This window comes from Penicillium cinerascens (genome assembly GCF_028974065.1).
Source record: "Penicillium cinerascens strain IBT 15544 chromosome Unknown contig_24_segment0_segment0, whole genome shotgun sequence".
NCBI classification, from domain to species: domain Eukaryota; kingdom Fungi; phylum Ascomycota; class Eurotiomycetes; order Eurotiales; family Aspergillaceae; genus Penicillium; species Penicillium cinerascens.
In genome coordinates, this window is record NW_026695290.1 from 1,546,901 (window position 1) to 1,571,741 (window position 24,841).

Consider the following 24,841-nt stretch of genomic DNA (forward strand, 5'->3'; position numbering starts at 1 on the left):
AACGCGAAACTGAAGAGTGGTGGGGCCGGAAGTTGGGGACGCGATCGGCCACTTTTGTGCGTACCGGCTTCCCGAGACCCACGGCGTACGCTACAATTACAGTACACTGCGATTCGAATGTCGCGAGAGTAAGATATTTGCAAGTCCTTATATACGTGACGTGATTCGTTTCCAAACACTGTGTTCATCATGCTTCCAGCCCGATTCGCCCAGAGAATCCTCCAGAATCTGAGATAGTTCGGAGCGTATAGCGTCGAGATGAAAGTCTCCACTCCTAAACTCTACCAGGGAGTGCTTTGCATTTACTTCGAATCCTATCAGGGAATATGAGGTTGCAAGCTCCATCCAAGGATCATTAGGATCCATGGATCCGCGTTGCTCGGTCTCGGTAATATGGTTGTCCGCATCGGGAGCTAACTGCATCTCCAGCACACGCAATTCTGGCATACTGGCAAGTGCATCGAGCACGAGCTTGACGTGGTTGTAAAAAGGGAACACGGCCGTATAGGAGAAATATGTTAATCCATGGAGGGTTGCCGGTAGATCCAAGGACGGAGGCTCCTGGGGCGCAAGTTGCATTCCCCACTCCCCAATTACGGAGGGGACTCGTGAAAGAAAGTACTCGTAGTGATTGTAGGCTTTGAGGGAGGATGACTCGTTAAAGGACATGGATGTCCATTGGTGTGTGTCAAGCAAGCTTTTACAATTCTCCAAGTCCAGCGGCTTTTCCGAGTGGGGAAGTGGATTGTGTCGCTCCAACTGCAATACCTGCAGCTTGATATCAAACGCCCAGCTATGGCCATCCATGATCGGAGTGTTCAGCATATTGCCGATGAATGTCGGCGGCGCTAGGACTGTCACACAAGCCGGGTCCAGATAACGGAGGACCCGGCGCCACCAGCCCTGATCGGTTGGATCGGCCGATGCATTTATTGTAATGGCCACAAGGGAGGTCACGTAACGACGAAGACCGGATCGTAGGATGAAGGCGAGGAAATTAAATTCATCCTCCAGCTCCAGACATGCATGGGTGAAGAGCCGGGGTCGCACAAGATCCAGAAACTGAGACGAGGTCTGTGCCAGGTGCTTGAGATCCCTGGTCCTGGACCAAGTGAAATGGCGGGTCGGGGGCTGATGATGTCGAGCCCGCGAGGGTGGCTCTGTCGCCAGGTACGAGATGATGTGATCCAGCAGCTCGTTGGGGAGCCGTTCCAGGGCAGACGGCATCACCAAGCTCACATGACGAGCTTCTTGGCTAGGAATCTGATAGCGAACGCGACCAATATTGGGGGCGATGTCGATGTTCGGGAAAAGCAGAGAGGACGAAGTGCCGTGGTTCCCCACTTCGACCACCACATCATCCACTCGGTTCTTTGTCAGCCTTTACTCAGCGTGCTTGTATAGGTCGCCAATTCTTCGGTTTTGGGATTGAAAGGAACATCGTACTGGATACACATAGCATCATGATGTTGGAGAAGATAATGATGTGATGATCTAGTTAAAAGATTCTAAAGTATGACAGTTAGGGAAGAGCTCGGCCGGAGGTTTCCCGGGCACGGTGTGGAGCACGTCGCTTTCGAACCGCAGATTTGGCGGCCACACTGCTTCTCTAACTAGAAATTACAGGCCATTTACGTGAGCTGCGATGCCGGAGCACACCGTTGTACGATTTTAAGACGTTTGCAGACTCAAGCCGATTAATCCGGCCCCTGTTTATGAGGCGCCAAGCAGCGGCCCCCGTATATCTGGGCAAATTGTATAGACGCCGCGGCGGAGATTCCTCGATGTCAAGTTGAAGATACTGCAACGGACTGCGTTTCCTTCAGCAGGAACAAGTCGTACATGTACAGTAGCGGACGGCTTGGACCAGGGCATGAGCAATGGCAGGGTTCCAATAGGCGGAGGACAGAGTGTGGGGATGCTCTTCTTTTGCCTGTGGGGCGAGGATCGTAGGTCCGCGAGGTCGGCGAATACTATCGCAACTGGTTGCCCCTCATTTAGTTCCTAGGGTTGCTCGTCATTTTCTTTCCAGACTTTTTTTTACTGCACATAGTCATTCTGTGAGTGCCATCTCGTTACAGTCTTTGTTCAAAGCTAACCTTGGGACTGCGTAGTCTCTCCACAATGGCTCCTCAACTTCACCAGAGACCTCCTTTCCGCGCCGAGCACTTGGGCTCACTTCTTCGTCCCCAGCAGCTTCTGGACGCCAAGACTGCTCAAGAGAAGGGCGAGATTTCCGAGGCTAAGCTCGCCGAGGTGGAAGCCCACGAAATCAAGAAAATTGTTGACATTCAGAAGAAACTCGGCTATGGCGCACCATCCGATGGCGAGTACTGCCGCCACAGTAAGCATATACAAAAAGAGCTCGAAGTAGAAAGGACATAATTGACGATATCAGTGTTCTGGGGCACCTTCTTCCCCGGTCTGGATGGCTTTGAGGAGGTCACCGAATTCGACCAAGACATCTTCCGCCCTTATGCCCCCGATATTGCCGCATTCCTCGAGGCCGGCCACAAGCCCGGTGAGACCGTTCTCTGCACGGGCAAGATTAAGCACGTCGGTAGCACCTATGTCGACCAGTTCAAGTACTTGGCTAGCCTGGTGCCCAAAGACGAGGTCAAGAACCTGAAGATCACTCTTGCTGCACCCAACTGGTACCACCTGCGTTACCGCGAGGGCAAGGCCTACCCCAAGGAGGTGTACAGCTCCGATGAGGAGTACTTTGGCGACATCGCCAAAGCCTACCAGGCCGAGCTGAAGATCCTGTACGATGCCGGCTGCCGCAACGTGCAGTACGACGACCCCAACCTGGCCTGTAAGTTATACTCTCGAACTATTCAGGAAACCCTATTAACCTCAGTGATAGACTTCTGCTCCGAGAAGTTCCTGAACGGCTTTAAGGAAGACTCCGCCAATGTGTACAGCGCGGACGACATGTTCGAGAAGTACATCAAGCTGTACAACGACTGTTTCATCAACCTGCCCGCCGACATGCACGTCGGAGTGCACCTGTGCCGCGGCAACTTCGTCGGCAGCCGCCACTTCTCCGAGGGCGGCTACGACCGTATCGCCATCAAGCTCTTCCAGGAGCTGAACGTGCACACATACTACCTCGAGTACGACACCGAGCGTGCCGGTGGCTTCGAGCCGCTCAAGCACCTCCCCACCCACAAGAACGTCATCCTGGGCGTTGTCACCAGCAAGTTCGCCACCATGGAGGATAAGGAGGAGATGAAGAAGCGTGTCGTCAACGCTGCTAAGATCATTGCTGAGGGCAACAACATCTCGCTGGAGGCTGCGCTCAACCAAGTCGGTGTTAGCCCGCAGTGTGGCTTTGCTTCGCACCATGAGGGTAACGCTATTGACTGGAACGGCATGATCAACAAGCTCAAGCTGGTCCGTGAGATTGCCAACGACGTCTGGCCCAACCAGCTTTAAAATTGGATTTCAACGAATACCCATCTGTATATTTGCCATTCGTCGTTGGGGCGGCAGGCCCCAATTGCCTTTTCAACAATGTGGCGGGGTCTGGGGATTTGCTTGTGTATAGCGCGATAGTGGGATGAACGTCATGATCTTGGAATGTCAACTTAACGTACTATTTCTTGGATACAGTCAAATGGATACAAAAGCAGTGCTGATGCTGAAATGGATGGTGCTCGTGGGAAATGGGACTTGCTTAAATGCAGTGTAGAAGATTGACTTGTGGAAGCTGGAGAAGTTGGAAGTGTCAGAAGCAAGAATCTTGAAGACCGGGTCCTCGTTTCATAAAGGACATGGAAAGTGTCGCCCAGGGTCCTCAAATTTGACCTTCGGGTCACATTCGTTAGCCGCTGCGCTTAGCGTCTACCTGATTATCAGATAGTTAGAAACATCTCTGGGCCTGTTCACTTGGAAAATCTTCCAAGGAACCCCGGAATCGCTCACTCGCCGGCACCATACTACACATCTCGTTCAATCATCAAGTTTAGGAGTCCATACGCAGCACAGTTCAGTCACTTTTATGTCATTTGAGTTCAAGTTGATTCTCTATCCTAGCTCTGCATCCGGTTATTATCGCTTCGTCTTTCTATGCAATCAGTCAACTCTGTACATATCGGGAATCCACAAGAAAATGGCAAGGGAATCGAACAATGGCAACGCTGATTATGAGAACCATTATTAGGATTAAATAAATAAAGCGGAGCTCATGACGAGTCCGGGTAAGAACAGAGGGGATATCATAGAAGGAAAATGGAACCAAGAGAGACTGAAGAAAAGGCCGCGCACAAAGGAAAAAGACCCAAGGAGAATAGAACAGAAAAAAGCCCAAATGCTGCGTCGTCTTGTCATCAAACACGGACATGAATCGAAAGGAAATACTTGTCGAAGTTTCAAAGTGTTGTACACGAGGCTGGTTGGGCGCCTCTCGAGATCACGGGGCGAATTTATTTCTGCGGCTGGGTTTTGACGTTGTTGGAGAGCCAGGCCTGCGAAGTGGAGCCATGCGGGTCAGTGCTTGTTTCAGTCCAGTCCAGGGGAAGGGAACACCTACCAGGCCCTCGAAAATACCAGTGCCGTCTGTTGCAACACTGGGTGCAACGTACCACAGCTTGTCCTTCAGCTTGGTCAACTGAAGCTGCTGGGTAACCTCCTCCGGGCTCAGATCTGTGCAATTGGTAAGCGTGAGACAAGGAGGAAAGGGACAGAAATCACGTACGGCCGGGAACATCTTGCTTGTTGGCAAAGACCAACAGGAGAGCATCCTTCATTTCACGGTCGTTGATGATCTTGTGCAGCTCCGAGCGAGCCTCCTCCAAGCGGGCAGTGTCGCTGGAGTCAACCACAAAGATTAAACCTTGTGTGCCAGAGTAGTAGTGTCTCCAGAGAGGCCGGATCTTGTCCTGGCCACCGACATCCCAGACATTGAACTTGACATTCTTATAGGTGACGCTCTCGACGTTAAAGCCAACGGTGGGGATGGTGGTCACGTCCTGGTTGCTGAGTTTCAATTTGTAAAGAATAGCTAGCAAGAATTAGCCACATTCCTGTCGTCGTCCAGCTCCAGAGGGCCTTACTGGTTTTTCCAGCAGCATCCAAACCCAGCATCAGGATACGCATTTCCTTCGTGCCGAATATCCTTCCCATCATTTTGGATACTTGGCCGCCCATCTTGGCGACGCGTTTGGAATTGGCTGGAAATAAAGTAGGAGCTGAAGCGCCGACTTAAGGGCACAGGGAGGGAAATACACGGATCGAGTCGAGGCTAGCGAAGGTGGGAAATTAGAGAAGACGCGAAGTTTCTCGAGGCGGGGGAAAAGGGGCAGGATGAGTCAGCCGCCCCAGGCAATGTTTCACGCGGATCCACTTCGGGGTTATCTGTTATCTTTTTCAAAGTATGAAACTGAACTGTAAATGGGTTAAATGTTGATTGTATATCCTCAACGTATGCTAGTTGGTATAGTTTATTCGTTGCAGTTGGAATTCACGAACCGTGGTTATGAAGGACTCTTTACGTCATGATCGAGCTAGTCAGTACATCTGTACTCGAAGACCACTCATCGAAGTTGTACTTCTATTAATTCGCACTTGTGTGTCCTTCCTATTCTACAATTATCTAGCACTATGACCAGCAACGGACAAGACTTCCAGCGCCGTGGCTCTGTCACCCGGCAGCGCCAGCTATCGCAGCAATTCCAAAACTACGCCTGGCTGGCACCTCCGTCAGATGTACGTGCAGCTCCATCCAAGAACAAGTAGTATAAGCTTGGGCAGGGCTAACCGGCCAAAGAACGTCTACGCAGGTATTTCGGCCTACTTCGACGACCACCATGCCTCCGTCATTGCCATCTCCATCCGCGACACTACGTACCTGCTCGATTCTATCGAGAAAGTATTTGAGCAAGGATCGAAACCATCCGTCGAAGAAGCAACCGAATTCATCGTCTCTCGGCTTCGAGGATATGGAGAGAAACACCTGGAGAAAATCATCGGAGCGGCGATGCCCACGTATCTCGCGGACCATTGCTCACGACTTTGTTCCCGCCTATGGGCCGAGCTCGATGTCATCCCACTGGTGTCGCCCGAATCCACCAATTCGATGGATCGGTATACCAGGCGGGGATCGGATCGGACCCAAGCGTGGAATGCCAAAACAATCGATGAACAGGCCGAGGCCATGTCGCGGAAATGTGTTCGGTGAGTGGAGATCGGCGAGCTCTGGGCCCCCGAAATGCTGATCGCGTGCGCAGGCTGTTCGGACCGGAAAACATTCCCTTGCTGCAAGTGGGCTTTATGGGGCTCGTGGAGGTGGACACGGGCTTCCACGTTCGACTAGCGAATGTTGAAGATTTCCAAAAGACGGTGTCTCCCAATACGTGGGAGGCAGTGCAATACTATGCTAAGGATATCAAGAAGCGGAAGGTCAAGATTGCATTCTTTAGTGCAACACCTCAAGGAGGAGGTGTTGCTCTGATGCGGCATGCCCTTGTGCGTTTCTCGCATTCCCTGGAAACGGATATCAAATGGTGGGTCCCTATGTGACTGCGGTTGATGCAGAGGAAGACTGATTTAGGATAGGTACGTCCCGAAGCCCAGACCGGGCGTCTTTCGGGTAACCAAGAACAATCACAACATCCTCCAAGGTGTTGCACCCCCGGATGAACGCTTGAGCTCTGAAAATAAGAAGTTATTGAAGGACTGGATCGGGGAGAATGCGAGGCGCTACTGGTCTTGTCATGGTGGTCCTCTATGTTCACCTTCTGACGGAGGGGCAGATGTGATCATTATTGATGATCCTCAGATGCCGGGTTTGATTCCTATAGCCAAGGAGCTCGCCCCAACCCGACCAGTTATCTTCCGGAGTCACATCCAGATCCGAAGTGATCTAGTTGACACGCCGGGCACTCCGCAGGCGGATGCATGGGAATTTTTGTGGAATCAGATCAAACTTGCCGATGTTTTTATCAGCCATCCAGTGAAAGCGTTTGTGCCCCAAGACGTGCCGACTGAAATCTTGGGCTATTTACCCGCCTCGACCGATTGGTAAGTGACTCGCTCAACGTGCATAATCTCCCTAACCTGGCGCAGGCTGGATGGGTTGAATAAGGACATGCGTGACTGGGATGTGGCACACTACGGTCGCATTTTCAATGCTGCGTGCAGGAATGCGGACATGCCGACTATCCAGTACCCAGACGGTATGGAGACTTCTCTCCCAATTGTGCATGAGAGATGTCACTAACCCAAACGTATCAGATCGGTACATCGTGCAAATCGCACGTTTCGACCCGGCTAAAGGGATCTTCGATGTGCTGGACTCGTACGAGAAGTTCCACAACCGGCTTACCCATGACCGGCCAGATCTCAGCCCACCGAAGCTCTTGATCTGCGGACACGGCTCCGTAGACGACCCGGATGGAGCGGTGATTTATGACCAAGTGATCGATCACATCGAACGCAAGATCTCCTACATCCGTGATTACATCTGCGTTATGCGTTTGAGGCCCTCGGATCAAGTTTTGAACGCCGTTCTTTCCAAAGCCACAGTTGCACTGCAGCTTTCCACCCGTGAGGGATTCGAGGTAAAAGTATCAGAGGCGATTCACAAGGGCATCCCAGTCATCGCCACGCGGGCTGGTGGCATCCCACTTCAAGTCGAGAATCTTAAAAACGGGTTCTTGGTGGATGTCGGCGACACCGATGCTGTGGCGCGGCATTTGTACGATTTGTGGACCGACGAAGCACTCTATGACCGCATGGCGGCGTATGCGGTCAGCCACGTCTGCGATGAGGTTAGTACGGTGGGTAGTGCGTTGTCTTGGTTGTATCTGTCCTCGAAGCTCTCCAAAGGCGAGCCGGTGCAACCGCACGGCCGTTGGATCGTTGATATGGCGTATGAAGAAAGCGGTATTGCCCCGGACAAAATGCATCGAATGAAGCGAGCGGTGGAAGTGAACAAAATGGGATAGCAATATACTGGTCGTGTTTTTCGTTTGTTACGTGACTCTCTGCCCCGAGGGTGTACCTGTTGCCGGTTTTATCTGAGTCTATGCATTGCAGACACAAGTCATTTCAAGCCGTAGCCGGAGCCTATGCAAACAAAGCGTTGAAAAAAAGGGGGGTATCATTTGCAAAAATCACAAAAAAAAGGCACGATCAAAAGCTCATCTATCCCGGCCTCCCAACAACCCGATATCTTTCTCGTGCCATACCACCTTCAGCCCCCTCGACACCATACCCCTCGCCGACCTCACCAACAATCCTAGCAGGTCGCCCACCTACAACACACCAACTAGGCACAACCATACCAGGCGGGACAACGGCACCATCAAGCACGACCGCAAAATCCTTTATGATCGCCATACTGCCGACAGTAGCCCCCGCGCCAACATGAACGTGGTTCCCAAGCGACGCAGCCTCGACAACAGCAGACTCTCCGACAAAGACGTGATCGCCGATCTTGAGCGGGTAGTATGAGTGTACACCGCGGTGCAGCCTGCTGGGTGGCCGCAGGATCGCGCTCTTCGAGATGTAGGTGTAGCGGCCGACGGTGATTGCGACGCTTGGCGTGTTGGATGGTTGTGGGGGATTGTTGGGGTCTGTCGAGGCGGCGGTGGAGGGGAGTCGGTAGAGATCGCCGCGGATGACGGCCTCGGCTTGGATGACGGTCTTGCCACCTAGGATGATGTGCTGTGTGCCGTGGATTTGGGACCGGCGCGAGATCTTGTTTCCCGTGTCCTGTTGCGCGTGAGCTGCGGTTCGAGAGGCATTGGGTGCTTGTGTAAGGGCCTTGAGAGTTGGATGGGGTTATTTCGGGAAAAGACGTACGGTCTCAATGTACTCGCCCTTGGCGGCTTTAGGAGGCATCTTGGAGGTGTGTTTCTGTATGTTGTCGTCGCTCTTCCACTGGTGTTGGGTCCCGAAGGCGGTGTGGACCTGAAGTATACACGAGCTTCGTCAAAGGCTTTTTTTTTTTACAACGCATTGACTCTGATTTGAGATCTTAATTTCATGTTGGGTTTGTATCATAGTATGGACAAATCTTTGAATCAGTTTATAATACACCATAACGCTAGGTGACGGTAATTGGGCGCTTGCTAAGAAACGATATTGCAAAAAGTAAAAGGGGTTGCTGTAACTCCTATGTTGCACACCCTTAGCAGAAAAGGAAGTCAATGATCAAGTATAAAATATGTATACCGTTGGACTAATATCATACTCAGGAATGAACTTAATATGAGCTTATCTTTGTGGAGATTGACTGCCAGCTCTTCACCGCCTACTTCGGTTTGACAGTGGAGCATGAATATAAGATATTGGCCTGGCCCTGTATAACTAATGAGTAAAAGGGATTTTCAAGTACGTACAAGGTAATATTAGGCTAGCAATTCCGCGAGAAAGAAGTTATATAAGCGCGTCTGCATACTTAAAAGGGATAACTGCGCCATAGTGGCGGAAGTCGGAGTTGCCGCTCGCGTATACAATAAGGAACTTGCAGGTGCCGAAATTTTCAGGTTCTAAGGCATCTCCTTCCTCCCAGGTACAGCTTATAAAACGTCGATAATTTATTTACTCAATATACCTCTTCCCACTACCACTCAAAGAACATCTCCTTTTCCTATCTCTTCAAAAGGACGAAATTCAGATTTTCAATCTTTCGCGCTGCCGGCACACTGCTAGAGTGACATCTGAGTGTCTATCGCCTTTTGAGTGCGTATTTCCCTCGAAACATCTCCTCTCAAGCTACCGGCATCATGTCAACTTTCCTCTATGACATGATTTCTGAGGGCACCTGCCCATTTTCTGGCAATGAATTTGCCGAGTCGTCAATACATGATGGGAATATGATCGATTGCCCGTTCTCCTGTCTATCTGCTGGACATAGAGGTAACTGGTCTATGGGTCTTTCATCACCGCTATTGGATTGGCAAACCTCGTTTGCACTGCCTACGTCAAGTATTCCTAAATCACGCCCTTTACAGTTCAATAGGAGTGCTCTAACATACGTGGCATAGTTCTTACCGCCAATTTTCCAGCTATGATCAACAACAACGGCGCAGTTAGAAATCGTTGGCCGCAACTTTCTATTCCCGACCACTCCGAGGACAGTCTGGCTTCCATTGTTTTTAACGAAGATGGTAGCCCTCAAGCGGGTACCACCGGTGGTCCGCGTCAAGAAATGAAGACCAAATGCGTTTTTTCAACACATGTTGCCTCGAAATAAGTCGATGCTGACCTTGTCCTAGGCTCAAGTCAACCAAGCCATTTCAATGCGGCTGGACTGGCTGCACATACTCTGGTGGGTTCTCTCAGAAATCAAGTCTATGGCGACATATTGAGTCTACGCATGTATAGCCGAATGAGTTCCAGTGCTTCAAGTGCGGGAAGTCTTTTGGTCGGAAAGACAGATTTTGAACACATATGCGACTAGTCCATATAGATCATAGCGCGGATTTGTATTCCTAAATTTGCCTTCTTCTCCGCTTGATAAATCAAGAGATTCATTTCGTTACTTTTATCGTGTTTTTACGTTCAAAGGCTGTCTTTGTCTTGGATTTCCATGGTCAGTGTGATGTTCACGGGACAGAAACACAGGCACTTTTGGAAGTGAGCTCAACATCGTGGGGCGATGCTTAGATACTCTTAAACTTATGATTTCAATTTTTACTCATTGATTTTTGAAGCAAGCCAAATACTTAAGGTAGATGTATAGGTAACCTCAAGAACCTCAAAATACTATCTCCAATGACAGGTCATAATGATACGCCACTACCATGAAAGGATCAACGAATTGTATGTCAAGAACAATCGCGTGAAAAACTATAGACTACAGTTGTCAAATCATAACTAAAACACAATTTCGGGATATCCTGGAGAACTAGAGAGTCTCCGAAAATCAAAAACAAAACGTAAACCATGGTCACCCCAAGGTGCCGTACATTATTCCACATGCTGGACTGTTGTCCAGGGCTATAGTTTTCATTCGGTGCAATAGACGATTTAGAACTTGGGAGGGAAATCGCCGTCCCAGTGGAGCTTGAGCGCTGTATCGAGTGTGTTAGAACAGACATTTCAGAGAGTGAGAGGTGGAACTTACACATAGGGAAGGGGAAGTAAGAAGTGCCATCCTGGCGGAGGTAGACGTAGTAGCCACCCTCCTGGGGGATCTTCTTCAGCTGACCCTGAGCACCAGGGGCACGACGAAGGTTCTGAAGACGACCGACAACGCGGAGCATGGCAACGAGAGCGATCTTGGTGATTTCCCGACCGAAGCCGGTGTTGGGGCCCTGGCCGTGGTTAATATAGGAGTCGATAGGACGGTCGAGCTTGACCTCCTTGGGCTCGGGGTAGACGCTGGGGTCATGGTTGGCCTGCACGAAGGAGGCGAAGACCTTATCGCCGGCCTTGATGTCGATGGTCTTGTCGCCGTCCTGAACGGTCATGGTGCTCTGGGCCTCGCGGTATGCGCCGAAGGTGCCGTTGATACGGATCGCCTCCAGGCAGTAGCGGTATAGGACCTCGTCGTTCTCGGCGGAGTCTTGCTTGGCGAGACGGTTGATCTCGGCAAGGTGCTTCTTGCCTTCGGGCGAGGTGTAGTACTCGATGATCTGAGTGAACACCTGGCCTTGGTTGGGGACCATGCCGACGACGAGAGGGATGATCTGGGACCAGGTAATCTGTGAGGCACTAAGGCCAGCCTCCTGAAGACGGCGTAGGGCACCGGTACCGTACTCACGGAGAGCGTTGTCATGTGGCCGGAAGTTGTTCATCAGTCCGCTGATGATACCGTTGCTGGTGTCAGCCTTGACGGTGGCCTCGACAACCTGGCCAAGCTGGGTAGCGACGGCGGCGGATGCACGGTTCAACGAGTAGGACTTGGTGGCATCCACATCGAAGAAGAGAGCAGAGAAGATGGTGGTCAGGATCATGTACAGCTCGTGCTCGGTGAATAAACCAGCGGGATTCTCCTCGGTCTTCAGGGGCAGGCCGAAGACAGTGGAGGCGAAGTGGATGTGAGCCAGGTTGCCGACGTCACGGGTAATGTCGACCTGATTTATGCCAGCCAGCTTGGCGCCTTTCTCCGAGATGAGCCGGAGGGTGACATCCTCGTAGAACTTCTTGACCAGCTTGGGGAAGTCCTCGGTGTTGAAGGCCTGGCCCATAGCGGCGCGCTGCTTGGCATCCCACTCGCCCTGGCCGAAGAGGTCATCCATGGCACGGCTCCAGGAGGCCTTGAAGGCCTGGTTTTCCAGGACCAGCTTGGCGTTCTCGTGCGAGAGCAGGTTGATGCGGGGAGGGCTGTAAGCAGGGCGGTCCCAGGAGTAGTCCTGCTCACGGCCAAGCATCTTCATGATGTTCTTGTTCTCACTGGGGATGGTCATGGGGTAGTGAGCGTAGATAGAGTCAGGCTGGAACCAGTTGGGGAAGGCACGGGTGGCCAGCTTGTAGAAGACACAACCCTGATTGATGTTGAGGTCGTAGCGACATTCGTTGTAACCCCAGCTGGTCAGGTTGCGAGGGTTATAGTCAACGGTGTAGTGACGGTCACCGCGGACCAGGGCCACGGCATCGGACAGCACAGCACGGGAGATGGTGTACGTAGGGGCGATACCGACACCGGGGATCATGGGTTCCTTGGCCTCCTCAGAAACAATACCGGGGTACAGCTCGACGTAGTCGGGGTGCTCGTACAGGTGGCGCAGGGTGTTAGCAATCTCCGGATCGGAGTTGATCTCCTCAAAGGTATCATAAGTCTTCAGGCCGAAGTGCTTACGGAACTCGTTGAGGGAACCGACGTGCCAGCGGCGAGCAGCCTCGATACCGAGAATCTCAATGGAACGGAGAGCCTTGGGGACGTTGCGGGGACCGAAAGAGCTGGCAACATCCTCGCAAGCGTGGGTGAGGATCTGAACAAGCTCCTCGTCCTTGAAGGTACCGTCCTCTTGGCGCTTCAGATGGGCAAAGGTACGCTTGGAGGGATCGGCATCGAGCATGCTCTCGACCTTCTTCATGCCCATCAGCAGCTCGGGCATGGTGACCTGGTCGGCAGGCTTGCCCATGAGGTCATAGTAGACCTGCTCGATCCACTTCTCATCACCCTGGGAGATGGTCGAGTGCCAGCGGTAGGCCAGGTTGAACTCGACGGAGCACTGGTTACCAAGACCGGACGGAGTGGCACCAGCCTTCTCCATCTGGGCACGGGGATCCAGACACCAGGTGGAGTTGGTGCGGTTCAGGTTGACAATGGTGCGTAGGTAGTCGTACAGGGTGATGTTAATATACAGACCACAAGTGATCAAACGACCGGTCTGGAACAGGTCCTCATCATACTTGGCCCAGGCCTTCTTGGCATCCTCCTCGGGCAGACCATCACGGGGCTTAGTGAAGCGGCCGTTCTCGTTGATCACGGCCAGCTGTTCGACCACATGATTGTGGAAGCGGTTCAGCATGACCAGGAGAACACCGCACGCAGCGGGAAGAGCCTGCAGACGACCCTCGGAGAAGGTGTCTGGCTTCAGCTTACCGTCCTTGTGGGAACGGATCATATCCTGCTGTTCCCGGAAGTCACCGTACAGAATAGACAAATCGAGGTAAGCAGAGGTCTTATTCAGATGCTGTTGGCGGTAATCGGTCTGGAAAATGTCTATACACACAATCAGCATCTGTTCATTCAATTAAGCGCAATGACAAAACTTACCGTGAATGACGAGGGAGGCCCAGTCGAAGAACATACTGGAGACGCCGTTGGGATGGGGGTTGAACTTTTGACGAGCGTACAAGCTGTCGAAGATCAGACCGGCATCAGGCAGACCACTGGGCTGGATGGTCATGGGAGGAATGGTGCGGCAGTAGGGGGTATTGGCAGCACCAAGCCAGGGAAGGGTAGGGTTGTTGTTGGAGCCATCGGCGGAGCGGTACTTATACTCATCACCCATGTAGCTGTTCATCGCATCAGAAAATTATCACTGCGGGCATAGGTTCAATTGCCGGAGTATCTTACGAGAGAGGGGGATGAGGCAAGGAATTCCACAGCTCATCCAGGAACTGGTTGGTGAGCTCGGTACGGTTCTTTGAGTGACCGGGCAGGTCGGCAACCATCTGCAATTAAGATCTATGTTAGCACGTTTCAATTGCGATTGACCGTTGACAATGCAGTCCGTACCTGAATAATGCGCTCCATGAGGTAGGTCTTGTCGTCAATCAGCTCACCGGAGGCCTTACTCTTGATCAGGTCCTTGACAGTGTTGATGTCGCGGAAACCCAGAGACTTGATGTCGTTGATCAGACCGGAGGACTGGTCATGCTTCAGATAGGTACCATCGCCGGTCTGGTTGGGCAGAGGCTCGCGCGAGGCGTGGATAGCTTGCGCATACTTCTCGAAGACAGCAACAACCTCGGCGCGCTTCACCTGGTGATTCTCCTCGTTGGAAACGGATTTCCGAGCAGGTGCAGCCTTGGAGAAGCGCTTGCTGCCATTCTCCTTGGTCTTAGGCTCGGAATCACCATTGGTGTCCTTGTTGCGCCTCAGCTGGGTGGACAACCTCTTCAACATGGTGACGGTAGAGCGAATCCGCTCAGAATATTACTTGTAGGGGTATATAAAGAAGTACAAACAGAACAATTGAGAGTTGGCAACCTCGGGCCAGATCAGGAGAGGAACAGGAACAGGAAGAGCTCCGCGCCCGCGACACTCGGATTTAAAGCGAGTTGTGCGGCCGAGTCAGCTGCAGGACTGTGGAGCGTCCGGGGCGGATTTGTTATCGCTATTAGTTGATTGACTGTCAGGTCCAGATCTGATTGGGGAAAGGTTCGACAGAGAACAATAGCTTCGATCTGCCCGGGACCTGTGGCTCATAGTCATCACCGTCGCCTATCATGTCGAGAGCCCCGCATGGAACGAGCTCGCGGTTGTCCGGCGGTGATCCCAGGCCAATGGCTCTGGTTTGTTTCATCATGAAGAGCTGAACCGAGTAAAAGATCACCCTGCACGCGTTCCACAGGTGGGGGAGCTTTCAGGTCTGAGAAAGGGGGTGGGCCAGGCAATTGGCGCGGCACGTCCCTTCTCTCGCATGCATAGTTACGCCACTCTTTACACGCCCCATGCAACCTGTCAACAGAAGACCGGGATTGCAGGGATCAGGTACATACCGACGCACGAATATTGACGCCAAATTGTGATTCGTACGCAAAGAAGCTTCCCTTGCGGGGATGTGACGGACGTCAATGGGTAGCGGTGTACCGCATCTCGGATGGGGTCATGGCGGTCCACACTAGGATCGCGATATCCAGCCAGATGGGCCCGATGGGCCATGGCAGCACGAAGTGGGGCTTTGTTTTGTTTGGGAAACTTAGTGAGCTTCAGGTGGCTGGCTGGCAGTCGATCACGGAGAACCGGATTGGGAGAGAGAAATAATGGAGGGGGCTGTCATACCCACCGACCATTGACATTTTAGGGCATCGGGGAGTAAGGGGAATACATCCCCGAGAAGCAGCAACAGCAGCAGCAGCAGCACCACGTCCTGTAGCTTAGGCATTACCCTTTCAGGTCAGCTACATCTGAACCATAATTACTCGATCGACCCGGAACCCACCCGTTCGCCCACTCGCTACCGCCATTGCGCCAGGCTGCTCACGGGCCGCGCAGCAGCATGGATCGCATTACACCGATCCTTATTGGGTACCGGGGCGGCCAGTCATCGTCAGGAATCAATCAGAACCTGATCTATCGGGTCCTCCACCCTCAGGGTCCTTCATGCGACTTTCATTCCAAGATTCGTCGTGGAAAAAGAATGAGTGCACGATGCATAAGGATGAGAGATGGTGAGATCGGCCCTGGCATTGAGCTTGGAGCTCCACCGGGTTTTGCGCTGCAGAACCACGGCTCGGCCAGTCTGGGGCCGCTCCCGTCGCGGCTTCACAATGCCACAGCTGTGAGCACAAACATAAACACAAATCACCTCCTGTTAGGAGTCGTTCTATGCGATTTTTCAGATCCAGATCGCCATCGCCTCCGGGAAAAGGGGACCATTCTGGAAGATGTACTCCGTATAGCCCGTAGCTGAAGCGGTCCCAACGTCACACAACTTTTCGCGTAAACCTCGGTCCGCGTCACAGCGCAGATTTAGGAAATCCACGACATCACAACCTAAGAATCTTCAGATGACGGCCGACAGGTGGGTCCCGAGCCACGACGTGAGTTCGCCGCCCTCGATCCGGTTAGTCTCGATCTGGGGGTCTCTGTGAGAAAGCCGAACACCCTGGGCCCAACTCGTTGGTGAGGCGATCTCAGCGCTCGGCGAGGGGATTGATCGTCCGTAAATATTCCGAGCCCATGTCTTACCGGTGAGTTCTTAGGCCAGGCCTGCGTATCTACAGTACTGGGGCTAATGACTAGGTTACCACTACGGAAGTGTGGTGGACAAGGAAAAAAAAAAAAAAAAAAAAAAAAAAAAAGAAAAAGCTGCACCTGTGATTGTTTCCGGGGCGAGATGTGCCTAGGAAAGATGCTTGTTCGTACCTATTCAGGTAATCGATCGTCCCACTTACGCCAGCCCCTCGTGAGAATCCGCGTCACGATCAGCCCAGATCGTAAAAGAGCGAAGAGATCCGAGCGATCATCATTGGATGGCATGCGTCCGCGTTGGAGAGTGGTGGCTTTCTGTACAACCTGAGCAAAGGCAAGTCTGCCCTTGGGGGAAGCTTCTTCGTATCTTGGGGGAGGGCAAAAAAAAGAAACGTCCCAATACCGAGGATGTAAGAGATCCACAGGCATCCTGGCGTATCTTTTCCATCTGATCGTCCCGACGGATGACATGTTTGGAATGGATTCTTATTGCTCCCTCCACTTGGTCACCATTGGCTCACCCTCTGTGCATTAACCGCTTCCTTGGGTCCGAGTTCTTTCGTATAAGCCCGCATGCCCCTTGAAGGTCGCGAGGGAACAGACTTTCGCAAAGATGGCGAACCCCCTGCACCACCACGTAGAGCCGAATTCCAACCCGAAGCAGTTCGTGCTCTGCTTCGACGGCACCGGCAACAAGTTTGCCGGCGACGAGTCCGATAGCAATGTCTTGAAAATCTTTCGCGTATGTTGCGATCCCTTCCGCGGGGTATGAATACTCACAAGGTTACAGATGCTGGACCGCAGCAAGAGCCACCAGTACCATTACTACCAGCCGGGAATCGGCACCTATGTGACCTCCAAATCGCTCTCCAGCAATAGTCGCACACAGCGCATCAAGTCTTGGTACCAGAAGGCCAAGGACTCTGCTATCGGCTCATCATTCGACGAGCACGTAATGGGCGGCTACAAATTCCTGATGCGATACTACTCCCCGGGTGACCAGATCTTCTTCATCGGCTTCAGTCGCGGCGCCTACATTGCGCGTTTCCTGGCGGAGATGCTGGACTATATCGGCTTGCTCGAAGCCGGAAACGAGGAGTTGATCCGTTTCGCCTGGAAGACCTTTGCCAAGTGGCAGCAGCGCGCGGGCGACTCGGAAGAAACCCAGGAAGAGAAAAAGAAGCTGTTCGAATATATGAAGGCCTTCCGTGAAACCTTTAGTCGTCCCATCTCGCGCATTCGGTTTATGGGTCTCTTCGATACCGTCAACAGTGTTCCCCGGTTCGAGAATGCTTGGATGCAGCGCAGTAAGTTCCCTTATACCGCGCGCAGTTCCGCTCTTGTGATTCGGCACGCGGTTGGCATTGACGAGCGCCGTGCCAAGTTCCGTCAGGATTTGATCTCCGGCAAACGTCCTCACGACATGAAGCACAAGCATCACCGTCCTCATTTCCCCCCGCACCGTCTGGAGAACCATCTGGCGCGCCATGTGGATGCTCAGCACCACCTGCACCTCCGCCCCCAGGATGGACAAGCTGCCCAGACCCAGAACCCTGCCTTGCCGTCCATTCAGGTGAATGACAACGCCCAGAATGGCCAGACCAAGAACAAAGAGTTGTCTGAGGCGGACAAGACCCTCGAAGAATTCGGATGGGGTCCTGGCGTAGGCGAAACATACTACCGCATCCCTCACGAGGGATCCTCTCACCAAGGAAGCGAAGGCAACTATGGACCTGAGAAGCAAAACCGATACCGTGGCCCGTCTCCCAATCGGAGCATTAATCTCGCCGTTCCCAGCGGCGCTGCTGGCGCTTCAGACGACAACATGTCCGTCCACAGCGGGCACTCCGGCAACATCTCCATCCAAGTTCCCAGCAACGCCGGCGACGACTACCTCGACGAAGAGGACCAAGATATCCACGAGATCTGGTTCCCGGGCTGCCACGCAGACATCGGCGGTGGTTGGAAGCTAGACGGCGGCGAGATGTGGGCGCTGAGCCACGCGCCGCTGGTGTGGATGGTGCAAGAAGCCCAAAAAGCCGGCCTGGAGCTGGACGAGCGCAAGATGAAACAGTTCCAATGTCTGGAGGAGTACGATGGTGACTACACCCCCATCCAGGAGGAGATTGCCGCTCGTCGGCCTAGCCAGATCGGTCGCGAGAAGCACAACGAAAAGGACGATCCGGATGCCTACCGCGAGGCTCCGGACGACAAGCAGCGCTCGGCTGCTAGTCGCGACTTCTGGCATGCTCTACACACATCCAGCACCAAGGGTCTCCTGCACGACTGCCTGGAGTTCAATCAAGGCCTGCCTATGGGATCCGTCATCTCCTGGCGGATCATGGAGTGGCTTCCCTTCCGCCGCATGGATCTCCAGGCCGATGGACAATGGAAGCCGATTCGCTGGCCTCTTCCTCGCGGTGAGGTCCGTGACGTCCCGCTCGATGCGGAAATCCACGTCTCCGCCATTAGACGTATGAAGGCGAACGCTAAGTACCGCCCCGGCAACGTCATCGTCGGAGGCGGTGGTCGCGGAGTACGCATCGCGCCGGCGGAGTACGGCATGGGCGACTGGGTAGTCCTCAAGAACGAGGGCGACGCAGTGCGCGAGACGTACGTCCGAAGGAGCGTTGCGAGTAAGTGCAAGGATGAGCAGTCGCATCACCACTAGTGTGCCTGTTCGATGATTTTCTTTTTTGGGTTGTCTCTTCCTAATACCTAGAACCTATACCTCCTGTACCACGAATACTCTCCTGTGTACTGCCAGCTATATTCCATTTAGTCAAATGTACCATGTGAAATTTCCAGAGTCTGGAGCTGTCTAGAACGCCGTGGTCTGGATCGAAACTGCTGCGCCCGTTCTTGCGTGCTTTGGCCGCGTGGACGAATCAGCCAGGAGTTTGTATGCACGTCGGGCCCACCGTGTGCGTTGCGAGGCTCGGGGAGAGCGATAAGAATGTAAAGGGAAGGAGGCTACATCTGCAGCCGAGAACAAGGGCCAGTCTTGGCCAGTGTCTTGGCCGGCCGGGAGTGAGCCATGGATTGATGAGGTCTCGATAGATATTTGCTCCGCTCCCGGCAGCGCCGTTGTGGAGGTTTCAGATTGCGATCCAGGGTTCTTCGGTGAAAAGCTTGGCTATGTAGTTCGAGTGCGGTGGAGGGAATTGGATGACGCTCGAGTCTGCTCTATCTTTAGAAAGAGAAGCCAGAATATGGTCTATAACGGAAACATCCAAGGGCTCCGTGTGATATTCCGCAGTCTATTCGAAGGAGACCAGGCTTTCCCTACATCGTGCTTGGTGATGATTCACGGTAAATTCCCCGAGGTAAAAGGTGTAGGACAACCGCCTCGGTCCTGGGAATGTCATTCTTCACTCTTGGCTTCGCACTTTGACTTCCTGAGCGGTGGTCGGTTCCAGGGTTCAGAGCCTCATAGTCTGGGCAAACATGCCGAGACACAGGGTTTGGCCAGAGCGGACTATATGATATACTGCATGTTATAGACCATGGATCTGCGATACCTGCCAAGAAATCTCAAAGAGCGCCTGCGCCGAGTCCAATCATAGTCATCGTAGCCTGTAGATACATGGTTTCAAGTAGGGGTGAATTGTGCTCCTGTGAACCAAGGCAAATCCCGAACGATGAGGATGAGAGGTTCCAAATAAACGCAATGTAACGGTGCGATGACTGCCGAAGGGGAAAGTGTTATCTCCGTGGCAAACCCGTGGATGACCACTCGGTGCTCCGCGAAGTGCAAGAGAAACTTCAATCAACTAGGGATCTTATCGGGGACCTCTGTAGACAAGAAAGGATGAAAAATCTGCCTCGTATACCTGACCTACCTGAAAGAGTATAGAAGCCGATCTTACGCAGGGCAGGGTCCACGGTCTGGGCCTTGCCGCGCAGTTTTCATGTGCCTCATCCTTTTTTCACAGTTCGTCTTTCTCTTTCCCCGACACTGTTGCTTCTCAAAGCTTGGCCGGTCCAAGGTTTTATTGTTCTCGCCCCTGCCTTTTAACATTATGCGCCCGTAACGTCTTCACCTCCTTCTCCCTTCATCACCATCGGCCCCCCTCCCCCCCTTTTCCCGTACCTGATCGCCTCGGTCACACCCATGGACGGGTCACAACGACCTGAGCTCATGCGCTCTCCTCGATCTGATTCCAGTGATCGCTCTGGATACAGCTCCGGAAGTGCTACGGATCGAGTGGGAAAAGAGGACGTCATGATAACTTCGTCCCTCTCCCCCGAGCCACCGGCTCCCCCTCGGACCCGATCCCCTTTGGCCCGATCGCATCTTCGCTCTCGATCACTGGTTGGAATACCCGGCATGCCATCGATGACGCGCGCCTATTCTTCCCCTGGGATGGACTCCCGGGGAAGATATATCTTCGTCAATGGCCGCGGGGTTCCTGCACCCTCCGTGGATGGCGCAAAGCGGATCATAATGCCCTTGCAGATGCGCGCCGACGATCACATCGAGACTCGTCTGGGTTCGCTCAACATCTCCGAGACCATTTCTGAGAACGCAGAGCTTGAGACTACCCCGCGGTCACCCACATCGCAGCCCGGGTCCTCGCCGGTGCTCATGCCGCAGACCTTCCCCCGTGTCGGGCGCATACGCTCAATCTCTCCCCTCCACTTCCAGCAACCCATCAGCAGTCCTCCCTCTTACCATTCCTCGCCCTTGCTCGGCGGCAAGTACAACGAGTCGTACCCGAACCTTTCAACGTCTTCCACTTCATCCATGCCCTCTACCCCGACCAGTCTTCGATCTCGGAGCCCCAGCATTTCGTCGCTGGAAACTATTCCCGATATTCCTGACGAAGAGGAGGAGGATGCTTTTGAAGACGATCGCATCGCTGAGCTCAAGGCTGCAGCCGATGCCGCCGATGCCGCGGGCAACACAAACCGCCGCCGCGGAGCTTCCGATACGTCTCCGTCTACTGCCTTCAACACGATGCGCGGCGGATCCAATGCATATGCCCCACGCAGCGAGAAGCGCAAACGATGGAGTGTGTGCGGTGCCGAGCGACGGCAGGATCTTGACTTGGAGACCATCTGGGAAGATTGATGGGTGACTTCGTACATCCAAGCGCACCCGTATCCAATCTTCCAGACACCGTCACAATCCTTCAACCTGTTCCGGCTCACTACTGCGCTTCGAATCATCATGCTCATTTATGAGCACCCGCCTCCCCAGCTGGAGTTGATCTCCACTGGGTTTGGCTATATCTTGTACCGCGTCACCTTTGCGCGAGTCCCTCGCCTACTTGATACCCTTCCTTCCATTGTATTCGATACGTACATATCCTCAACATCTATCTTTGCAACGCGACATCACCAAAGGGAGTTTTTTTTTTTTTGATTTTGATTTCTTTTGGGCGGGTGGCGCTCTACTTTGTACTCGGCCCGCTGGAGGGTTGATTAGGCGCATGGCTTTCCCATTGATTATGCTGAGCATAATCCCTTTAGTTTCTGTCCGCGATACCATCATCCCGATGGATCTGATGCTTCTGCTTTCGCTTTTGTCTCGAGTCTGTAAGGCTTGAAATCAAATGAATTGCCATCCCAGGCACGCCTTGCATAGTTCCTGCATAGACGCTAGCCCTGTCCGTATGATCGAGGGGATCAGCGATCGCATCGAATCAATACGAACCCGTAAATGGCCAGGTCAGACGACTGCCAAGAGCGCCCCATAGATCGAACGATAGCCAATCATCCGGGCACTTGGGCCTCCGCCTCCTATCAATGACACCAATCGTGGGATCCCCTCGTCAACTTTTCACCGGCTGGGATTCATGTTCAGCAACGTGCTCGGATACGCACGCAAGGGTTTTTTTGTCTTTCCGGTTCACTATACGAGTCGTCATTTCAGTACCATGGCTTCTAAGCCCCACGTCGGGGTCATTGGGGCGGGCCTCTCGGGCCTGCGTTGTGCCGATATTCTTGTTCAGAATGGTGCCAGAGTGACCATTCTGGAAGCTAGGGATCGCGTTGGTGGGAGGGTACGTCCTTATTCACTTCTCTTGGACGGTTAAATGCTTTTCATGGTGAATTGAACGGGACTAATATCGTTGCGATTAGGTGCATCAAGACGAGTTGGGAGGCCATTTGGTTGACCTGTATGTACAACCATCTCACTTTTTCCTTTCGTTACGATCTTTACCTTTGGATTCTACCACAGCTTTAGAAGTGCAAGGCTGACTGCGTTTATTAGCGGACCGAATTGGATCCACGGCACGGGCGAGAATCCGATCTTGACGATTGCCCACGCCACGGAGACTGTAGTCCATGACCCGGAGGGCCACAACATCCTCATCTCGCGCGATGGGCAGCTTGTGTCTGAGGAGGTTGCGTCCAAAATCTCCGAGTTCATGTGGACTACCGTCGGAGAGGCTTTTGAGTACAGCAACGCCCACGGGGACATCATCCCGCCGGAGCGAAGTCTGTACGACTATTTCCAAGAAAAGCTGGAGCAGACACAGTTCTCGCAGACGGAGAAGCAGATGTGTTTGGATTCTTGTAGGCTTTGGGGCGCGTATGTGGGCGATCCCATTGAGCGACAGAGTCTCAAGTTCTTCCGTCTGGAGGAATGCGTTGATGGAAGCGAGTACTGCCTTATACTCTATCAATGTGATGAATCTGCTAACATCTTTATAGACAATTATTTTGTGGCTTCTACCTACAAGCGCATCTTAGCGCATGTTGCCAAGTCAGCACAGACGCACGTCGATATCCAACTCAATCGGCCCGTTGTACGCATCGAAGCACCACCACGAGACAGCTCCGACCCAGGCCAGCACCAAGTTACCTTGTCTACCGCCGCGGGAGAACAATACACCTTCGACGAAGTAGTCGTGACTTGCCCACTCGGCTGGCTCAAGCGCAATACGGACGCATTCATCCCACCACTCCCAGACCGACTTCTCCAGGCCATCAACAGCATCTCCTACGGACGCCTGGAAAAAGCATATGTCACCTTCCCACGAGCATTCTGGCACGACACGACCAATGACAACACTAATGGATCCTCACAAGCGACCAAAAGCCCCGTCTTCGCCCAATTCCTCGAACCATCCTACACAGACTACCCCCATGGAATCGAATGGAATCAAGAATGCCTCTCTCTCGCCTCTCTCCCGGACAAAACCGCCCAACCAACCCTTCTATTCTACACCTACGGGCCATGCTCCACATACATCGTGTCCAAAATCGCAAACCTCGACCCCTCATCACCAGAATACAAAAACACACTCATTGATTTCCTAAAACCATTCTACGCCCGGCTCCCAGGCTACAACCCCACCTCTCCAGACTGCGTACCCAGCGAGATCCTAGCAACACGCTGGCAAACAGACCCCTACGCAGGGAACGGGTCATACTGTAATTTCCAGGTCGGGCTGACGCAGGCGGATAAAGATATCGAGGCGCTACGGTCTTGTGTGGGCGTGGGCGAGGGACGCGGGTTATGGTTTGCGGGTGAGCATACGGCACCGTTTGTGGCGCTTGGGACGACTACTGGGGCTTATTGGAGCGGGGAGAGGGCCGCAATGCAGGTTTGTCAGAAACTGGGGCTTGGAAGTGCTGGGGCCAATGGTGTGAGGGACGATTCTTTGCCTTCTGCTGGTAGGAAATAGGATTTATAGATATTGGCTGTATATAGGTAAAATGTATCTTCAATAGACATACTGAATATAAATCGCGATTGTGAGATCCTATGGTTCTACTGCAACCTGATATTCAGCATTCCCAGAAGGGGATCTTTCAAAGTCGAATACACCTGCGACTTGCAGGTGTTGTGTGTGGAAATGATCCTATATTATGCCAAAGCTTAACAGCTCAAAAAAGAGTAGAGGGGAAAAAGGCAAAGGTCAATGAATGGCAAATGAGAACTGCTAGGGAATGAAAGCAGAGCCAAATACACCAGAGGCATTCAAGTACATGAATAGGAAGACAATGCGCCATCGCTGAGTGGTATAGTCAAATGAACCAGACGAACGTGCGCCAGGATTCTATCTTTGCGACCAAATGGCATCTCGCAAGCCATGGGGGCCTTACTTGTCAGGAAGCTTAATGGACAGCGTGAAGGGAAGAATCAGGGATTGCCTGATTCGGTAAGTTCCGAACCCCCACATTGACTCGCTAGGCCCTTTTAGAGATGGTACATAATGTTCTATCACCCTAATACACGCTAATCATGCATTAGGGTTACAGCAATTAGACCCTGTATTTATAAGACTGGTTCGTGACCCACATGGTGCGCAGACAACCTTGCAATACAACAATCTTACACAGGCTCCTGTACATCCCATATCCATGTCGCCTCCACTAATCTTAAACAGGAAAACGCGTTGGCAGGGGCACTCAGGGGCGTAAACAAAACGCGAGCATGCGGCTCAACCTCGCCTCACAAAAGGCAGCTGTATATTCCAACGATCCTCTCGCTTCATCCTCACTCCATTCCTGGCAGACGTGATCAACATAACTGACTGCCACTGCCTCCTTGAATGATTG

At 52.7% G+C, this 24,841-nt stretch overlaps 9 protein-coding genes across 9 annotated transcripts; 5 read left to right on the plus strand and 4 right to left on the minus strand.

Moving 5' to 3' along the window:
* Positions 1-147: 147 nt before the first annotated feature.
* N7498_003677 (F-box domain protein) lies at positions 148-1,227 on the minus strand (the record flags this gene model as incomplete). Its single annotated transcript, XM_058450739.1, has 1 exon — positions 148-1,227. The coding sequence occupies one exon, from the start codon at positions 1,225-1,227 to the stop codon at positions 148-150; it is 1,080 nt and encodes a 359-aa protein (XP_058310201.1).
* Positions 1,228-2,124: 897 nt separating this feature from the next.
* Positions 2,125-3,438, plus strand: N7498_003678 (cobalamin-independent methionine synthase II family protein; the record flags this gene model as incomplete). Its single annotated transcript, XM_058450740.1, has 3 exons — positions 2,125-2,344; positions 2,399-2,815; positions 2,867-3,438. The coding sequence occupies 3 exons, from the start codon at positions 2,125-2,127 to the stop codon at positions 3,436-3,438; spliced, it is 1,209 nt and encodes a 402-aa protein (XP_058310202.1).
* A 989-nt stretch (positions 3,439-4,427) lies between these two features.
* N7498_003679 (ADP-ribosylation factor family protein) lies at positions 4,428-5,151 on the minus strand (the record flags this gene model as incomplete). The annotated part of the gene is made up of 4 exons (XM_058450741.1): positions 4,428-4,469; positions 4,535-4,647; positions 4,700-5,005; positions 5,058-5,151. The coding sequence occupies 4 exons, from the start codon at positions 5,149-5,151 to the stop codon at positions 4,428-4,430; spliced, it is 555 nt and encodes a 184-aa protein (XP_058310203.1).
* Positions 5,152-5,604: 453 nt separating this feature from the next.
* Positions 5,605-7,949, plus strand: ccg9 (putative trehalose synthase (Ccg-9); the record flags this gene model as incomplete). Its single annotated transcript, XM_058450742.1, has 6 exons — positions 5,605-5,709; positions 5,771-6,177; positions 6,231-6,506; positions 6,559-7,023; positions 7,069-7,178; positions 7,237-7,949. 6 exons carry the CDS (start codon positions 5,605-5,607, stop codon positions 7,947-7,949), a joined length of 2,076 nt encoding a protein of 691 aa, XP_058310204.1.
* Positions 7,950-8,148: 199 nt separating this feature from the next.
* Positions 8,149-8,847, minus strand: N7498_003681 (dynactin subunit 5; the record flags this gene model as incomplete). The annotated part of the gene is made up of 2 exons (XM_058450743.1): positions 8,149-8,718; positions 8,809-8,847. The coding sequence occupies 2 exons, from the start codon at positions 8,845-8,847 to the stop codon at positions 8,149-8,151; spliced, it is 609 nt and encodes a 202-aa protein (XP_058310205.1).
* A 2,133-nt stretch (positions 8,848-10,980) lies between these two features.
* Positions 10,981-14,533, minus strand: N7498_003682 (peroxidase/cytochrome P450 family protein; the record flags this gene model as incomplete). Its single annotated transcript, XM_058450744.1, has 5 exons — positions 10,981-11,024; positions 11,078-13,624; positions 13,679-13,920; positions 13,982-14,079; positions 14,144-14,533. 5 exons carry the CDS (start codon positions 14,531-14,533, stop codon positions 10,981-10,983), a joined length of 3,321 nt encoding a protein of 1,106 aa, XP_058310206.1.
* A 2,404-nt stretch (positions 14,534-16,937) lies between these two features.
* Positions 16,938-18,995, plus strand: N7498_003683 (T6SS phospholipase effector Tle1-like catalytic domain-containing protein; the record flags this gene model as incomplete). The annotated part of the gene is made up of 2 exons (XM_058450745.1): positions 16,938-17,066; positions 17,115-18,995. 2 exons carry the CDS (start codon positions 16,938-16,940, stop codon positions 18,993-18,995), a joined length of 2,010 nt encoding a protein of 669 aa, XP_058310207.1.
* Positions 18,996-20,438: 1,443 nt separating this feature from the next.
* N7498_003684 (uncharacterized protein) lies at positions 20,439-21,398 on the plus strand (the record flags this gene model as incomplete). The annotated part of the gene is made up of 1 exon (XM_058450746.1): positions 20,439-21,398. One exon carries the CDS (start codon positions 20,439-20,441, stop codon positions 21,396-21,398), a length of 960 nt encoding a protein of 319 aa, XP_058310208.1.
* Positions 21,399-22,206: 808 nt separating this feature from the next.
* Positions 22,207-23,964, plus strand: N7498_003685 (flavin monoamine oxidase family protein; the record flags this gene model as incomplete). The annotated part of the gene is made up of 3 exons (XM_058450747.1): positions 22,207-22,332; positions 22,412-22,449; positions 22,545-23,964. The coding sequence occupies 3 exons, from the start codon at positions 22,207-22,209 to the stop codon at positions 23,962-23,964; spliced, it is 1,584 nt and encodes a 527-aa protein (XP_058310209.1).
* Positions 23,965-24,841: the final 877 nt, after the last annotated feature.